The sequence below is a fragment of the Parasteatoda tepidariorum genome, chromosome 8 (genome assembly GCF_982258835.1).
Source record: "Parasteatoda tepidariorum strain Cologne lab strain chromosome 8, Ptep-v5.0, whole genome shotgun sequence".
Taxonomy (NCBI): domain Eukaryota; kingdom Metazoa; phylum Arthropoda; class Arachnida; order Araneae; family Theridiidae; genus Parasteatoda; species Parasteatoda tepidariorum.
Genome location: NC_141762.1, coordinates 78,900,541 through 78,920,944, shown reverse-complemented (window position 1 = coordinate 78,920,944; position 20,404 = coordinate 78,900,541). Strand labels below are relative to the sequence as shown.

At 31.1% G+C, this 20,404-nt stretch overlaps 1 protein-coding gene across 4 annotated transcripts in view; it reads right to left on the bottom strand.

Moving 5' to 3' along the window:
* Positions 1-2,224: 2,224 nt before the first annotated feature.
* LOC107451291 (very long chain fatty acid elongase 4) overlaps positions 2,225-20,404 on the bottom strand; it is a 69,866-nt gene continuing 51,686 nt past the window's right edge. For all 4 annotated transcript variants that reach the window (XM_087169213.1, XM_043056108.3, XM_087169212.1 and 1 more), the window contains exons 3-8: positions 16,894-17,084; positions 13,999-14,082; positions 9,723-9,782; positions 8,500-8,608; positions 6,650-6,786; positions 2,225-2,450 (exon numbers count right to left, since the gene is read on the bottom strand). In XM_087169213.1, coding sequence (XP_087025339.1) covers positions 2,292-2,450; positions 6,650-6,786; positions 8,500-8,608; positions 9,723-9,782; positions 13,999-14,082; positions 16,894-17,084 — 740 coding nt within the window. In that variant the 3' untranslated portion in view covers positions 2,225-2,291. The remainder of the gene's footprint in view (positions 2,451-6,649; positions 6,787-8,499; positions 8,609-9,722; positions 9,783-13,998; positions 14,083-16,893; positions 17,085-20,404) is intronic.

Below are 20,404 nucleotides of genomic sequence, written 5' to 3'. Positions count from 1 at the left end.
AAAAGGATGATTTTTTTCTTAACTAATGCCCCAGCCGAATTTCAACGATTAATGTACCACCTATTAGGTCAGTCGTACAACAATTGTGTAATATGTTATTTGGATGACATACTTGTTACAGCAAAAACGTGAGGAGAAATGATACGGAAGTTAAATGAAGTAGTTAAAGCATTACTATCCGCGAATTTATCCCTGAAATTACTTAAATGTAAGTTTGGAAAGAAAGAAGTGGAGTATCTAGGATTTATTATAAACAGAAACTGAATTAAACCTTGAGCAATAAAAGTAGAAGCTATATCTAAGTTTCCCCAACCTCAAAATATACGCGACGTTCGACGATTTCTTGGTTTAACAAGTTTCCTTAGAAGATTCATTCCAAATTATGCCATTAAAGCTCGATATCTAACTCAACTGACAAAAAAAAATACGAAATTTTCAAATGGGAAAAAGACCAAGAAGAAGCGTTTGAAATCTTTAAACGTGAGACAACAAATCAACCAATTTTGGCTCTTAATAATCCAGAACAGAAAACTGTTCACAGCGATGCACGTGAAGATGGTATAGCTGGTATTTTGCTTTTAAAATGTTCGGTGGAACAACGCTTAATAGATGATCCACCCGTTCGTCTTTTGGAATTTGTGCTCTCTCTGCTATACGCTCAAAATTGATAAGATGTAATGTCGTTTCATTTTTATTCTCTTGAAATTTCGAAGTTAGTTGTAATAACTGTATTTTATGAGTTGTTTAGTATTTGATTCTAATTCGAGCTTTCGCAATTCTAAGGCATTGTCTTTCTTGATATCTTTCTAAGCATTCATTTTCGTCTCGCCGTTTTTGCTCTTGTCGCTCAAGTTCTCCCCGCCGTTGCCGTTCTTGTCCCTCAAGTTCTACCCCCGTCTCTTGATACTCAAGTTCTTCTTGTCTAACTCGCTGCGCTGTAATTCAAACCAATGATATTTTCGCATTCTCAATCTCATAATTTTTATTTACCTGAATTATTTGCTTTATTTCAAACACATATGTACTTGAAGAGGAATCGGAATTGCTTCACCTGGCTCCCCAGCAAGATCAATGAGATTTGATTTTTTTATCCCTTATTAAGAAAGGCCATAACTCTTGTAGCATTAAAACGGATGAGCTACTGTATTTTAGTTTACTTTAAAATAACTTAATAACTTGCAATATAATTTAAGAAGTTCAAATCATCTAATAGGAACAAATTAAACTTTTTAAAATCCACAACGCTGCCACCAGTAATAATTTTGTGGTGTCACAACTAACAGAAAATACGACGGGAGTTCAAAAATTTATATCAAAATTTTAAACACAAATTCTTGAAAGGAAAAATAAACTATCTCTTTTCATGTAGAAAATCAGAAGTGGAAAAAAGGCATCATAGCTCATGCCTAACTCGATAAAGAAATATAACTATAGCTCGAGATATTTTTTAAGAAAATCTGCTTTGAGCTCTGTTTTATTAAAATATGCTCGTTACGTTACAGTGTCCTCACCATCAGTTTCTGTCTTGGATGCTTGTAAGGCAGCTGCAGTGGCTACTTTTTTCGTCTCTTCTGCCTCTAAAGATATAACTTATTACATTATCTAAGTTGTTTAGTTTCCAATGCTGTTTTCTAAACACTTGTAAAATTTTAAACTTTGTATTATCAAATTAATTTTCAACTAAAATATAACAATGGAAAATACAATTACAGCTCTTAAAATTGCAATAACTCTCAAATAAATTGAAATTTCAAAAAGAAAAAGCTCGTGTTAAGTACATTAACAAAAATGGTCCCCTCAGCATGCCAAATCTGAAATCTTTAGTTGCATTTCTGTGAACTGCAGACCTGAACGCATTTTGATGCAAATTCAAGAGTATTATGGAATAATAAAGTCGAATTCGAAATCTAATAATAGAATGTTGAATTTTTTTATTCCGAGTAATCTCTGCACACATTACTTTTTTCTTCTTTTTTTTTAATAACTAAGTTTACAGGTCTTATCGTTCATCATCAGCAAAACCAAATGTAAAGTTAAGCATGGAATGAAAACAGCGAAGGTGCCACTTAAGATTTTCTATGATAAAGCAGAAATGTCTAATACAATAAAACTTTTTTGTATTTATTTGGCCAGCTTAATTAAATTGACTTATCGACTTAACTAAATTAACTATTGGCGATATTTATGTATAAATATCGTCTGAAAAATAACAAGTACACGGTTATTTTATGGTAAACATTTTATTGAAATAAATCAGGTTTTATTTGATAATTATTTAAAAACTATTTTAATTATTCAGTTTTTGTTCTATAAGATTTGACGTAAAAATTAAGGAAAAAAAGCAAAATTATTAACACAAATACAAACAATCCCATTTCAACACTTTCAAGAGGTTCACATCCAGTTGCAAATGAAAATAAAATGTATGACATAAGGACTACAAATTGTGCCTAAAAAATAATATTTCTATTATTAATGAATTAATTGAAATATATACACGCATATTAAAAATAATTTTTTGTTATTAAATAATGTTTCCACAAAAATAGCATTTTATCCCCTTTGTCATCACGATGCACTGACAAGGGAAACTAGGGAAGTGTGACTCGCCAATTTTGAAATAAATTAGTGGGATGTATGCCTTATGAGGAACAATTTTAGGGGGCAACATTCGTTTCGGCCCATAGAAGGTCCTGTGAGAGATAAAAAATAATTCAATATATGGAAAAATCGGTATTTTATTACTTTAATGCAGACTATTAGTTATTGTAATTGTCTCATAATCCAATTAATTTGTAATTAATTGGATAATTAATTATTTTTTAATTAATAAATTAATCAGAAATTATTAATTAATTAATTGATTTGCAATTACATACTCCAATTAATTTGGAAAGTTTTTTGAAAAAAAAAATTAAAATAATTTGATGTCAATTTTTTTTTTTTTAAATTAACCTAACAGGTTTTTCTGAAAAACTGCAGATACATAAAATTTTCAAAATCAATTTTAACAATAAATATGCATTATATAGTACGTGAAAGTAATTAATTATCCAATTAATTACAAATTAATTGGAGTATGAGACAATTACAATAACTAATAGTCTGCATTGAAGTAATAAAATGCTGATTTTTCCATATATTGAATTATTTTTGATCTCTCATAGGACCTTCTATGGGCCGAAACGAATGTTGCCCCCTAAAATTATTCCTCATAAGGCATACATCCCACTAGTTTATTTCAAAATTGGAGAGTCACACTTCCCTAGTTTCCCTTGTGAGCTATCTAAAGATACCTCAGCGTAAATAATTTGATAACACTAGCTATTAAAAATTAAGAAAAATCACAAAAATAACCATAATTCAAAAAACTACGCATTAAAATTACTTTAATTGGCACATATAATAATGTATAAAATGACATAAAAATATTAACCAACAAAAATATGTTAATGCAGAAACTGGTATATGCAGAAAATAAATAAATAAAAAAATATGCTTTTATTATGAAGTATGATCACCTCTAGCTGCATACGGTCTACCAGTCTAAGTATACGGTCTACCAGTTCCATTTGAAGTGCCATCCATTGCTCTTGACAAGTAGTTGCAAACCTGGCAAGGGTCTGAAGCGGTGAATTGAAAGCAGCTACATGTCCTTCTAATGCATCCCAAACATGCTCAATAATATTTAAGCCTGGTGATCGATTTGGCCACCTCAAGCGCTGAATTCTTTATTACTGAAAATAATTATCCACGATGCGCCGGCCAGGTGGCCGAGCGGTTAGCGTGCCTGACTACGAAGCCATAGGCTGCGGGTACGAATCCCGCTCTGGGCATGGATGTTTCTCTCTCTTGTGCTGTCCACTGTTGTGTGTGTGTATGATGTGTGAATGTCACCCACCCTATAAACGGGTTTGTGGCAGTGTGGCGTGGGCAATGTTGCTCGCCTCCGTGACTTTGGTTAACAGGTGCCCACTAGGTAACGCGAAATGAGCAACACTTCTGGCATAGTATAGGCAAAAGATTCAAATTCAGTACCTGACATTGGAGAAACAAATAATAATTATCCACGATGCGAATTCTGTACGACTTTGCGTTATCGTTCTTTATTACAAAATCCTCTCCTATTGCACCAGCATAAGGGCGCACATAAACTCCAAGGATGTCATCTCTGTACACGAGAGCATTTACGGTTCCACGTGAATAGACACGAAGGTCTGTACGCCTACCCAATGAGAAACGACCCCACGCAGAGACGCTGCTTACTTGGTATATATCTCTTTCACAGATGTTTGATGAATGATATCAGGTTCAACTCAATTCAAACAATCAATTCAAACAATTCCTACAATAACTTTGGAAGCTGAACCTGGACTCATCTGTGAAGAAAACATCCCTTCATTAGGCAGCCACTCGTGAACATGTTGTTGTGCTCAACTCAAACGCTCCCTTCTATGGCGTGACGAAAGTGGCACGCAAATAACTGATCACCTAGCAAACTAACCATGTTCATAAAACCTTCTACGTGCAGTAGACATTGGTACCAATCTTCTAGTGGCTGCACTAAGAGAGGATCTGAGCTGATTCGGTATTTCGGCTCTATTCCTGCGATAAGTAGCCTTCTAGCTGCCGAACCTGCTGTTAGAAATTACAGCCAAAGTCTGTGACGCACAGAAGGACTCGCATTTAACCATTTGGCTACTTCTATATTATTTTGCCCTACCTCTAGTCTTCCTATAGACCTCCATCACCATACATATATATATATATATATATATATATATATATATATATATATATATATATATATATATATATATATATATATATATATATATATATATATATATATATATATATATATATATATATATAAATATAAGTTCAAAATGTAGAAAAAAACAAAGAAAAATTATAGACTTATGAAAAAAGGGGGGGAAATAATAAGTACAAAAATAACAAACAACAGTTTATATATATATTTTTAAAAAAAAAGGATGAAGGATATTTTGCTTTGGCTATATTGATACAATATTCGAATGCACTCCTTTTAGAGGATTTAATTGTGTGAGCCAATGAAGAGGTTACATCTTTTTTTCCAGATTTTTATTGAAATTTTTGTTTTTTAGAGAGAGAGTGAGAGAGAGAGAGAGAGAGACCGAGAGAGAGAGAGACTGACTCTCACTCTCCTTCTTCGTAATAATGTACCCCAGCAGCAAAATAACTGTTGTTATTTTCTTATCTAGGCCCTGTATAGAATTTTCCGATTCTCCCGATATTTTACAGCCTCTTTACAACCAATATCGATCATATAAAAAACTATGAGACTTACCTAATATTTTATGTTCATTACTCAGCCACTATAGTCCCTATATTGGTCCTTTATAAATCAGTATTAGCCCTATATAAGACCAATATTAAAAAAATATAAACATCCCTATAATGATCCCTCGGTGCACGTTTATTTGACTGACATATATAATAAACCGCTTGCAGCAGTTCCCAAATAGTGTTTTGGCTAACTCTAGGGTTCTGTGGAATAGTTGAAGGGCTACCGAGAGTTAGTACTTTTGTTAAATAGTGATGATTTTTAAAACCCCTGATTGTATTTAGTAGATCCACCCTATAATTCCTAATTTCTTTAATCTTACGGTTTTTCTTATCAAACTACTTCAAGTAAAGTGTCAATAAAAAAGAAATAGCATTTTTTGAAGGAAAATGTAATGTTTCTAATAACCATGTGTTAAACAAATTATGAAAATAAAAGCAAGCATTTATAAAATGTTCCATTAGTATTTCCTATCTCGCTTTTCAAGTCAAAATAACTCAATTCTTTAAGATATTTTTCCTTAAGAAAATATTTTTCCATTATTATCCATTTTCAAAGCTTATAGCAGTTCTCTCAAGCTTTTATTTCGAAATAAAGAATAAATTTTCAGAATTTTCAGCTTTTGTATATACACCAGAAACACATTTATAACTAGACAACATTTGCCCAAGGATTGAAAATTTCACTGCCTAACCTAAAACTTAATTTAAAATTAATAATAATAAAACGATGAAAACTCTTCATTCCTCTGATTATATATTTTAAATAAAGACATGCAGGTTGTAACATTCCCAACTACTTTAAACTTTATTTACAAATATAGGGTTTTGCAGAAAGAAGGTTGACTATTTAGGGTTCCATGACTGAAAAAAAATTGGGAACTTCTGTGTCAACTATCCTAATCTACTATACCAACTAACAGTTTGCTTTAAGTGTTGCCAGAGGGCGCAGCGGTGTGCTTGGCTAAGAGAAAATTATCGAAAAGCACCGTGGTGACGTCAGAGCACTTAATAGAGCCCGTGGCATAAATAAGCAAAAAAATACAGTTTAATATATATTTACAATTTATGATAGTCTTATATGCTGACGGAAATCCGGGTTTTCCTCCTTAATTAAGGAATCAAAGCATTAGATTTTTTAGCTAATTAAAATGTAACAATGGAAAACGGTTTAAGACTATTATGTTTAGGTGTTATAAAGAAAATATTTAATTTTACTCTATGCATATTATGTACGTATTAGAATTAAAGACAGTAAATGAGATTAAAAAAAACTGATAAACCATATTTTAATTTAAATTCAAGTTTTAAATCTACTTACGATTTGTATCATTGTCAAATACTTTTTCCACCCTAAATATATTTGAACATGAGGACCAATGGCTGCCAATCCATAATATAGATACATGAACACATGAATCACACAGTTAATGTTAGAGCCAAGAATATAACTAAAACCTGAAATTTACAAAATACTGTATTGCAAATTCAATCCAAAATAATGACAGTAGTTACTATTACTATTATTTCGAGTCACACCCATTGCCTGTCTTGAAAAATAAAAGGTTTACTTGCATGATACGTTAGAACGATACAAGTACGTTATATCGAATGATACAAGTACTAGTACTCATACGCGTTAAAATGAAATATATTTTAAACAACAATACCTTCACTTCAAAGGAGGAGGTCAAACAATACCTGGATCATATTTTTGCAAGCCAAGAACAGACATTTATGAGCGCAAAAAGAAATATTTCATTAATATGAAATCATATTACTGCTAGACAAATTTCAAAATCTACTGGACAAAAAAGGGTAATATATAATTCAATAAAGTATTTACGATATAATGTAATTACTCACTTCATTAGGAAAAAAAATTCCGAACAGCCCAATACCATTTCAAATATCAAGAGTTACATGTGTCTTTTTAAATTTTATGAAAAAGGAAAAAGCTATGACTTTTAATTATAACTATATTTAGCAGAATTTTCATACTCAGAACAGGAGGCGTAAAATAGAGGACAAAAACTTTACCGTACAACTTTCTGACCTAACCGTTAGGATTTTCCAACAATTAAAATAAGTATATACACTTTTTTCTGCTGCTTGCTATTGCAGACCATTTAAACTAAAATATTTCACGAACCACTTCTTTTAATTTTGTAGTCAGGAAAGTGTTGGGCATGATGGTTATTTTCTAAATATTATTGTTTTATTTTTTTCTCAGTTAGAAGACACATTTGTTGCAAAATTTTTAATTATTTATATAAATTTGTTGAAAAAATATAGTTTTTGTAAGAAGAAAGCAAAAAATAGTGTGTTTCTTTTTCCGTCCATTTTTCACAGCATTGCCCATGTAATGAACTGTTATTAATACATGATATAATTATGATATATGTTACATGATAAGCAAAATAAACTGAAACCCATATTTATTTCTATGGAAAATTATAACTCTTCGATTTTTTCGATTTCTAATATTTGGAAAAAATGGATACTCAAATTTCGCGAAACTTTTTTCACTTTTGACGATACCGTGTCCTGATATATGTTCCGAGGAAACTTTTCATCAAATTGACAAATCATCATTTCTTCGAGGAAACGAGTTTCGTCAATGGTAAAGAAATTTTTCGACATTTTATTACTCTCTCCAAAGAACAACTTGTAGTGCCTAATATATCTAACTTTTCTGATAATTGCTACATCGTGGGCACGCTCAACGATAAATGCCACGTTAACTACACAAGACAGATAGAACAGAGAGATAAATTACACCTGTTCCGTTGCGGAATTCACATCTGGGATCAAGACCAATTCCTCGACTATCATACATACCGGTCGGCTTCTTTCGTCACTTTGTTTTCGATCGTCTAGTCTTCATCCCAGTTTCGTCATTCTAGTTAACAATCTCTAACAAAGCACTATGATGAGATTTCGAATTTGAGAGTTTCCGTTTTGTTGCGAATAGCGCGATTTCGGGATGAAATGATTCTCTAAGTCAAAATTGACGAAATATAGCTCTAGGACTGTTGATCCGTCAAAGGGGAGAGTTTTATTTCTGAGAGTGAAATGACCTCATTATTTTTGAATGATTCACATTACACCCAGAAACACTACTTTTTCTTTTTGCTTTAAGAAAAAATAAATGTAAAAAATTAATCTTACTAGGCAGTTCAAGCTTGGAGAAATAAAAGGGAAATAAAGATATGCCGGTGTGGTGAATCACATGAAGATGAGTAATTTGTGAATTTTTCTTTCTAAGGGCGAAAAATATCTGAAAAACAAATACATTTCAGTAAAAGATATTCGAATATCAGAACGATTCATCTATATGAAAAATGAAGTTTTAGATTTAATTTACAACTTTCGTGAAATAATATATGAGTATTATCATGGTTTGTAGCGAATGACACAAAACACATTTTTGGGAGTAACCTCAGTTAAAGGGGAACTAGGAATTTGGTGTCCATAAGTTAAGATTTCAAAAATCAAACAAGTAAATTTCCTTTTTTTTTCTTGTTCTACAGTTCATTTCTGCAAGTGTCTCCATTTAAGCAAATTCAACGCCATTTTCCTTTGGTGGTTACAGCGTCATCTGTGAACCAAAATGTAAAGACCTTCAAGTCAAATTTCTGAAAAATCCAAATCGGAAAGGAAAGAGTGCCGTTCACAGAGAAGTTTTAAAAGTTGTCTCTTATCCCACTACCAGTAGCTGAGATTAGGGAGTAGTCGAGTTTTGTATCATTGAATACATAAAGTAAGTATATTAATATTTCAGAAATTACAGCACCGATTACAGCGCCATATGTAAACTTAAATGTAAAGACAAATTTCTTAAAGATCCAAATCGGAAAGAAAAAAAGGGTGTTTCCTGTTAAGTTGTCTTCGAGTTCTGAACAAATAGTGCAGGTATATAAATGTAGAAATTTAATATTTCATTTTTAAAGAAATATTTGATAATTTTAAATCAGCCTGTAAGAATGCGATTTAATTTGTCTGTTAATAAAATACCTTATCATTTATTTAATATTTAAGCGTTCATCACTATCACTGCACTTTTGTCTTTTACTTATGGAACTTATTTTGTTATTTACTTATATTCGTTATTATCTTACTTATTTCGTTATTTAGTTATTTTCGGTGTTTTTAAAATTGTGAAATCTCAACCAGTATGAGATTTATACAACATATAATTCTAAGTTTCCTTTTTTACAGATGTAAACTTTCATTTGCCCTAAGTTTTTTGTACTTCTTTATTTAATTATTTGTCCCCATAAATTGATCAAAGTGAAAGAAAAATATCTTCTTTAAGAGTTTCGTTAAATAATAGTTATAAGAAAATTGCTAAGAAATTAGGATATATATGTAAAAAAATATAATTTACTTACAGTATCAAACCATTCTATAAACTTCAGTAAGGCGTTATACGAAATCAAATTGAATCCTTTCTGTTAAGACAAAAGTATAAAAAGTTTATTATTGGTGGAAATAAACTGGATATATTGAAATATTAGTAAAACTTATAAAATAAAGCATTACCGAAACAAAGTTTAATCATTTATCAAAACTTGTCTCTGTTAAATACAGCTTTATGAAATCATACAGATACAGAGTGGTCATAAAAATACTCCCTCTAGCAACCAATATTCTAGACCCTTCAACGAAAAATTTTATTTCGTTATTTTTTATATTTTTAGTTATTTTATTTTTGAGTTATGCGATCGAAATTGTGGTGATTTTTAAAACATTTTGAGGTTACGGTTACAGTATACAATTTTAACTTTTATATTACATTGCAGCATCTACTTTTCCTCATAGAAACATAATTCTCTGAATAAAATACTTAAAATATAGTTATAACTCTACTAGTGTCAAAAAGGGCTACGCTGAGGAAAAGAAAGAAGTATGTAAGAAACTAATGACTGTGGTTCCTTCCCTTATATATCAGAGTGCTTTGTAGAAGTTAATAAAAAAACAGGTCAACAAAAAAAAATTTCATTAATCTCTCTTTAGAATCGCCATTATTGCTTTGTGGTTGGTGATTATTCTGCAATAATACTGCACAGGTCACAAATTAATTTTGTAGCTGTAACATATACCTTTACTGCACTTCACATTATTATTTTTTTATACTGCTTGCTGTACAGTAGAACCCCGGTTTTACGGTGTCCATTTCGTACGTTATTTCGTTATTCCGTTATTTTCTAGTTCGTAAAAAATGCTTATACCAATGATGTTGTATTTGCTAGGATTTTACTTTACCCTTCATAAGAAAATCCCGCTTTATGCGTTTTTCTAAACGATCAAAATTATTTTTCTCCTCAAAGCTGGCACAATACTTTTCCTGAAGTTTATTTTTCTTCGACTTCGTCTTTTTTTTTTCTTTTTTCTTAAAAAAGAGACGTGTTAATTAGCTGTTTTTCAGACATTCTTTCGATTTTATCTTTAAGTCCTTCGGTGAGGGAGATGGATTTTTCCGTTATTCAAAATCAGAGCGGTGGTTGAATGGGTAAAGCCCGGGAAGAGGGTTTTAAGGAAGTATGGGAGCTAAAATTATAAGATTTGTGACGGGATTTTTTTCCGTTAAACTTCAATCTTTCTAATCTTGGAATAGTCCAATCACGTAAAAAGCGTTACACTAAACAATCGGTTAGGTAATCGTTTCTTTTTCATGATTCCAGTGATCTACAAGACGCTTCTTAAGCAAAAATTAATGCTCTGGAAGCTCTGAATTTGATTTCTATTGCGTTGGGCAGTGTCAACTAAAATGTATTACAAATGTGTTTTTAATAAAGTTTCTCGGGGTTAATAGCTTCGCGGTATCCAAGGGGGAACATTGGCCCTTTAGTATAAAATTGTATGTCAGAAGATTTTCCGAAGTTGATGAGTATATCGATTGCAACACACATCCCATTACTTTGCAATTCCGTCAATATCTGATTAATGTTTGCTCCCGTTAATAGTGATGAAAACGATGAAGATGAGCAAAAAATATCGGAAGATATACCTAAACTGATCAAGAGTTTGAAAGCATGTCACCTCTGAAATATTTTCCAATGTATACCGTAACGCAAATTTGTAAAAAATAGCAAGGAGGGATGTTGTTATTGCATCTAAAAGCAAAAAAAAAAAAAAAAAAAAAAAAAAAAAAAAAAAAAAAAAAAAAAAATTTTAAAGATTAGTCGATGACCACATTATGGCCTGAAGACTCATCTTCAATGTCAACAGAACTGGGTCAGTCTTTTCATCTCTGTTGCACTCTTTGTCTATCCCATTCGTGCGGGCACCTATCGTGAATCAGTGCATGGAACGCAAGAAACAACTACTGCTAGAATTCATCATAGTTTAACGCCTAGGGAGCTTCCCCCATAGGCACTGCCCATGCCCTCCTTTTGTCCCTTAAGAGGACGCCATAACATGGGAGAAACTTCTCATCCCAAATTTTCTTTCTACTTCATTACTAATTTGAAATTTATAGGAAAGAAAAAGTGAGTATAGGCAAACTTTCATTTATTTACTTATCATGAAAATATGTGATGGAGACTGCTTATCTTGGAAAACTGGACTTGTAGATAATACAATCATATTGGTACTACATACAACAGCAAAGAAAAAACTTCTTGCTTTATATTCGATGCACCTATTTGTATTATCGGTAGCAGGAGACCTGAGTGTAGCGTATCTACCACTACAAAATTACAACTACAATTCACTAGTATATAAGACATGTTAACTCGACTCTATGTAGGGGTACCTTTTCATAGACGACAGTTGACATGGTCTAATACTCCTCTCCCCACATTGGTGACCTTCGGACGTGTTGTGAACACGCCTATCTTGACAGTAACGCCCACTTCGATTTGGAAACGCCTACTTCGATGGATAGTCCACATTGAATAGTTGACTTTCTGCTTGCGGCTGCGACTTTATCCACCTCCTCGCACTGTTGCTATTCAGTTTCTTCTCAATCACCCACAACGCCGGCTTGCATACACTCGACTACTAAAGGCAACACGGGAGCGACAACAACGTGATGTTAATACACCTCTCACATTCAGCACTCATAAAGTATGGTGATCTTAATACAGCTCTCCCGGTTTCGCACAAAGACAGCAATGATTCAACTAGTGGTATCCATTCATCGAATTCTATCACAGATATAATTCTGGAAGGGGAGTACTGTAGCGTATCTATCACTACAAAATTACAACTACAATTCTCTAGTATATAAGACATGTTAACTCGACTCTATGTAGGGGTACCTTTTCATAGACGACAGTTGACATGGTCTAATACTCCTCTCCCCACACTGAGTAAATCAGAACCTGTCATTGTTCTATTTGTTTTCGAACTATAACCGTTAACCTATTAGAACTGATTTTTTTATACACAAAATTTATGACATTTTTATTTCAAGAATAATGATATAAAGTTTGAGAATTTAAAATTTATGAACAAAAAGAAATGTGAACAATTAATTATTGCCATTGATACCCAAATCAAAATTCATACGAGTAGCAGCAACAAAAAATGCTAGTTTCTGCTATGTATTGCTTTGTCTGCTAGATTTTCATGCTATAATAAGCTTCATAATGCTAACTAGCATCAAATGCTATACAGCTAGCTTAAATAACAATTACATGATAAGTTGTATACAAGGATCTCATGCTTATTTGTTGCTTAAGCTTCGTCCAAATCATGGAAAGGTAGACATCTGAAGGAGCTATAATGTGCTTTTTTAAGCTTGCCAGCTTAATCTGCTATGTAGGCAGCTACGGTAGAAATGACATGACATGCTATAAACCAGCCTTACAACCCTTAGGAAAATTTGCCATAGGTTTGCCATAAAAAAATGCCATAAGATATTCCTATGGCAAATGAAATGACATGACATGCTAAACCTGCCTTACAACTAAAATGCAGTTCGGATGAATAAGAGTAAACTATGAGTTTATCTTATCTTACTATGATAGCTTACTATGAAACTATGAGTTTATTGAAGGATATTTAATTATTTTTTCTAGTGGCTTCGTTTACTTTCTATTTTTTTTTTAATATTTCGCAAAAAGCTGTTTCCATGACAGTTATCGTATTTATCTATAACAACGGTTTTCATCAATGAAATTTCATATTTTCGGTATTGAGCCTTATAAAAATGTTCTGTACAACATATGCTAATATTTTATACAAACCCAATAAACTGATTAGCACAATGGTACTTTTGGAGGACAATTTAATAATTCACAACTTTAATTAAATCAAATTGTGCACTTAATCACTGATTTAATTAGCTTTGTATTGGATATCAAAACATCATATTGCAATCCAATGCATTTTTTAAGAGTTTTTTTTCCTGCCAAAACAAAATGAACTTAAACTGAAAAAAATTTCTTTAAGGTAAAGGAATACGCAGACCTAATACAGCACATAAAACATTCCAGAGCAAAAAAAAACGTTTAAAAAAAAACAATTTATCATAACGACTTTGGAAGAACTGAAAGACTGAGTAGATGAAGTAAATGTGTATTTTACGTTAAAAATGTAAAATCAGTCTATACAGTCATTTGACATGTTTAATTATGATGTAAAAACGCATGTAAATAGCCTTTTTAAGGGAATAAACCTTTTATGTTTTGATAATGAGATGAACTAAATAAAGCTTACAGTTGCATAGTTATTTTTAACCTCCTTTGAAGCATTCCTCACGCTACATCTAACATTCCAATTTTCATATAAGTGACAAAACATCTGAAAAAAAGTTTATATATAATAAATACATTATACAAATGGTGTTCTCAAATTCTACTCTAACTGTTTAATTTTTTAAGAACATTTTAATGATGAGATGATTTAAAATTGTTCATGTAAAATAAACCGAAAATTCTCGTGGCTGTTCCTTTAGTACTAAAAGAAACAGTTTACATTCGTAAACAGTAATAATTACTCACTAATAGTCGCAACAATAAATACCTTTAGTATTTACTAGCTGATAAGGTAAAAGAAATCGTAAATGTGCAATTAAATGCTATTAAATATCTCTACTTAATAATTTAGATTAATTAGCATTATAGAATCATTCACAAAACGTTATTGATTAACATAATAGAATCATTCACAAAACGATATCGATTAGCATTATGGAATCATTCCCAAAAACATATTAATTAACATTGTGGAATCATTCACAAAGCGGAAAAGTGTAAACGGGTACAATTTAAAACAATTTCATTATTTTATTTTTCGTGGTCCTTCCCGATGACTTTACATTGTTAGATTCACCGAAATACAATTTTAGAATTTCATCTCATCAAAATAAAGGTCTCATCAAAATAACTACACTCAATATCGGCACCGAAAATGATGGCAAAAAATCGCAGACATTTTTTGACAGTCAAAACTTATCACAATTGAGAAATTGAGGCTTAAAATAAAAATAAAATTTTTTATTTCAATTTTAATTTAGATTAAAAAAATTAATTATAAATTATTTTTTTATAATTATTTTTAATTTTTTATTAAATGTTTATCCAAAACATACCAATTTAAATTTTTATCTGAGGCTGAATTTGCCACTTGTACCCACTGTAGATAAGTCCCGTGCTCTAGCGGCTGTGATGTTACTGATGAGAAACGACACGCAAACAGCTTTTTTTAAAAACATACATTTTTCATTCAAGTTTGAAATCACTGAACTTTTAGAATTCAACTAATAAAACTAAATTCTCATTTTTTTAATAAATTGATCCAAAATGGATACGTTATATCAGGTTTTCGTCTTCTTTCTCCACTGTTTACTTTAAGCACTGAAAAACACTCTTCGACTGTTTAAATATTTTTATGTGAATAGAGTTATCTTAAGTTCCTTCTATCCTATTATATAAAACACTAATGCGAATATAAGAAACGATGAAATTTCTTTTTCGAGTTGGAAACAACGAACTGAAAATTGAAATATAAAATTATATTCGGGTCTTTTACAAGAGAAATGTAAGCCTAATTCTGTTTCGGGTGGCCATTAAAAAAAAACTGCCGAACTGTTAATGACTCCATTGATAATTTAAAAAATATGGCATTTACACTATGCATACGCAGTAACTATAATACTAGTATATGTACTGCATTATTAGGTTTTCTACGGCTAACTAAAACTCATTCGAACCGAAATGTTCAGAAATTAAGGTTTGAACAGGATTTATTTCTTTTATATATTTGGAACTTAATTTTAAAAAGAGTACAAAGTCAGCCTAAATTACATTAGTATACTATGGGTGAGCTATGGTAGCAAAATAAGAATCAAACAATTGAATACTTTTTTTCTACATATTGATGATGTGTACAGTGCTAAAAAAAATATGTATATACGGAACACCCTGAATAACTTTGCATTTAATAACCACTGATCTAATAACTAAATCTTCACTATCTAGAACACATTTTTAACGTTAATTAATAAGTGCAAATGATATTTTAAATTAGGAAATCAGACACAAAAAAAGCATTTTTTTTAAAATAAATGTACCTGTTTTACGACCGATTCGGGTTTTTGATACCCATAATATAATGGGTAGCCGAAATTAAGGAAATATGGTATCAATAGCTTGTTCAGGAGAGTGGTCCAAAATTTGGACCTCATAATTTAACTTTTTGTTTATTTTCCCATGCATCGGGAACTTTTTAAGTGAATTGAGAATTTTTTGCACGCAATTATAAAACTCCGTTTCTCCAAAGTTAATTCCACACAAAAAATAACTCATCGTAAATATTTATTATTTTTTATTTTTTCATTTATGCTAGCAAAAAAAAATTTTAATTTCGAATTTGGATATACAATTAAAAGATTCGTTTATTAAAAACAATTCCATGCGAAAAAATAATTTTTTGCAAATATTTATTATTTTTTATTATTTTATTTATCACTAGTTGAAAAAAATTTAAATTGTAAGGTAAATATTTTTTACATTATTCTAAAGAATATAATTTTTCATGGCAAAAAACTAAAGTTGGCCGAAATCAGTCGAATAGTTCTGCAAAAATCGAATTTTAACTGTGCTTAAAATCTAAAATATCGTCTGCGCTGATTAATTACCATATTTTAGGTCCTTATTAAGATTGAGTGCTGGAACATGAAGATCCGATTATTAGATCAAAAGTTATTCAGGGAGTTCCAATTATTTATTTATTTATTAATTTTTTTTGCGCAATATACAAAGTTTGAAAGTTACAAGTTAACCTTTTTCACATATTCTGATGTCTTCCCTGCGCAAAAAGAAATCCGCTATTTCTTAGAAAATTTCAGAATGTTCAATGGAATGAAGATTCTGCTACGCTTTTATTTCCTGCCCATATGTCTCTAACTGGTGACGTTTATATAATCTCTAAAATTTTATTAAAATAAATTTTAAAAATTAATTAATTGGAATAATTAATTGAAATTTTAATCAAAAAATTAATTTATTGAAAAAATTAATTAAGCCACATTTTTGCAAAATTTTTTCGATACAGTTAGGGCTTTCTATGCTAAGGGAACAACATTGGTATACAACATTAACTGTTTCTTACATGATATCCGAGAAGACCATTCAGGAAAGAGGATAGCAAATTGTAAACAATTAGAGTTTTTTTTAAAGCAAATGGTTTTCGGTTTTTCATAACCCATGGTATCACTAATTTCACCAATAAAACATAAATGGCAATTGCAAAATACACAATTCTTAGATCCATTGCTCGAATTTTCACTTCATTTAGGACACCTAAAAAGAAGACATTCGTTACAATATATATTTATATATATAATTAGCACAATTTAGATAAAAAGGATGAAAAGAAAAAAGAGAAAAACGAAGAAAATTAAACAAATTAATGAGTATTATTTACTGCGCATTAGCTGCAAGTATATAGAAATCATAAAATAAGTTAATAATATCGAAAAAATAATAAAGATTCATGAAAAGAGAAGAAGAAAAATCATTAAAATAAAATTATTTTTAAAACATTAGAAAAAATTATATATATATATATATATATATATATATATATATATATATATATATATATATATATATATATATATATATATATATATATATATATATATATATATATATATATATATATATATATATATATATGGGTGATTCTCACGAAATATGGAAATATGACAATTCACTGTCCCTTGCTCCAGGATCTAATACTATAATACTAAAAGAACTTTTTTTTAAAAAAAATTAATAAATTGCATTGCTGTTAGCATTCTATCTAAAATGACTTTGCACTAGTATTGACTGTTTTGTATAGTTAAAAAATTTAATTGAACTTCAAATTGTCATTTTCCTGGCATGTCCCAAACAATATTTCCTATTATAACTAGCTTCAAAACTTCCCTTAAATTTTCCGATATCTAATTTTTTTATCTCAACCGGCATAAGCATTTCTAGAATATACGCAGAGGGTATTATTTACAAAAACTTCGTTTAAAATAATTTTTTCTGTCAATAATTTGTTTGTCCCTAGAAAATATGTCATTTTCCTGACTACTTTTATTTAGTGATATTTAACCGAAATAGATAGAGCCAGCAATCAATATCTTATGTTAATAGATTGATTAGACACCCTCCTATATGAACATGTCTTGTTGCATGAATAAAGAACAAATTTTCTGGTTCAAAAAATTGTGTCTTTCTGCTTCAAGAAATTTTTCATGATGAGTAGGTTTTTGTGTTGTCATTTTCCTGTCTTCTTGAAACCATTAATAACATAAACTACATAGATTTATCTGAGTTATTTTAAGAAATCCTGTTGTTTTCTGCAGAATGTAAACGTCTTAGAACAAAATATTAAATTAAAGTAAAGTTATATGCTATAAAATGGCGAATTTGTCATTATCCTGGCTGTCATTTTCCTGGCTTATAAATTGCAGGACATTGAAGTGTTACCAAAAATTTCTTTTAACTGCTAATACTGTAAGGAGGAAAAGCAAATATTAACCTAATACCAAGTTTATGTATGATTGTAATATGGTTGAAGGTAATCAAAGCTATTTATTCATTTAATGACTGATTATTATACACAAATTTATTCTGTACATATCAGCAACAACAAAAAATTTTGATTCTTTCTGCAGTGGATGAAAAGAATTAATTTAAGCAATTCATTGTCCATCTAACATAAAGGCTTAAGTTGAGTTACATACTATTAACTTAAAATGACTGTTTTTTAAACTTCTAAACTAATATGTCATTTTCCTGGCATTCAAGATTTGGTGAATTTCTATTTTATTTTATTTTTTCGAGTAAATGACAATAAACTACACTGCTGTGTGAAAGATATTAATAAATGCAACTTTAGAAGTATACAAAAAAAAATTTAGATTGTTTTGAAGACTTTAAATTTGAGGAAATTTTTTGGTCCGAATTGTCATGTTTAAAAATTGTCATGCTTTCATGGGGCACATTAGGACCCATAATCCTCATAGAACAATCCCTGACGTCTGTAAGCTACTTGAACATAGTTGCAGACCAGGTTCATCCATTCATGGCAACAGTTTTTCCTGCGGGGGATGGTGTTTACCAACAGGATAATGCACTATGTCATAAGGGTCGAATCGTCGAGGAACATTCCAGTGACTTTCAACTCATGTCTTGGCCCCCAAATTCACCTGATCTTAATCCAATAGAGCATTTGTGGTCCTACTTGGAAAATCGAATCCGTGCTGCCACGATACCCCTTCGCAATGGGAGGGAATTGCTGGACCAGTTGGTGATCGCTTGGTACCAGATACCTCAGACAACTTATCAGCACCTTGTGGAATCAATGCCACGGCGGGTGCTAGCAGTTTTGAGGGCTAAAGTTTGTCCTACATGTTATTAGCAGAGTGGTCATAATATAATGGCTCCGGTGAGTATATATATATATATAGCTCTCCTATTTTCAGATACAAACGTGTGAGATGATCTAGAGATGATATCTTCGCATTTTTTGTTTTTTGTTTTTGTTTTGAAGGGTTGGTTCGAAGTTGATGGCAATAGCATTTGAACAGCATTTCATCGTGCTACAGAATGAATTCTAGTCGTACACAAAAGAGCAACAGCAAGAGGCCAAAAATGCATTGAACGCGAAAATTAAGTTAAATAAAAAAGAGCCTAAATTGGGAGCAGATGCCATTAAAAGTAGAAATATATTCGCAGGAATATGGAGGATAGAGGCCATTAAAAGTAGGAATAGAGGCCATTAAAAGTAGGAATATATTCGTATATATTAGTAGGAATATTGGAACACAGGGTAATGTCGAGGCCCGCCAGAGAGGAACAAAATTCCGAAGACGTTGAAGAACTCATTAAGGAGAAAAATAAATTCTTCAAAAAGTAGGTTCTGAGGGAAGAGACTAGAATAGAAGTTCTACTCCAAAAGCAGTCAAAAAGAGAAGAGAAGTTGTAAAATTTACTGGAGAATTTAAAGATAATGGCCTTAATGAGAAATACACTTACGAGGAAGAAACCAAGACTATTATTATTCGATTTGAAGTTAAAGAGGTCGTCATCAAAAAGCCTTGATTCCTTCTTTCTGGGTAAGTAACAGAGAGCTAACGAAGCAGAGTTTAAAGTTTATTTCCCAATTAAAACTTGAAAAGGGATTCACTCGAACCAAGAAAAATTATTTTGAATTTGGACGGAAAAAGCCACAACGAATATATTAGAGCACTGTGCCGCCAGCAGTGTAACTGATTAGAACACATGGCGAAAGACTGTCTGAGACACAAGACATACTCTAAGTGTAATTAGACTAAAAACCATGCGAAGACTTTTAAGGCAAAGAGCAGGTGCATAAATTGTCAAGAAGCAAGTCAAAAGCTCCGATCACGCTTGAATACTAGCCAAAGTTCTCTAAAGCAGACCTTTCCCTTGTATATACCAGAGAGCAATAGATTGAATTCGAAGAAGAAGAAAAACTACAACTCGATCTATTCTGACGCTCCCATTTACAATTGAAAAAATAACTTAAGTGCTTCACAATTGGTGTCGAGAAAAGCGACTTGACACCTATTTTTTTTTTCAATAATGCTATAAACGCTGAA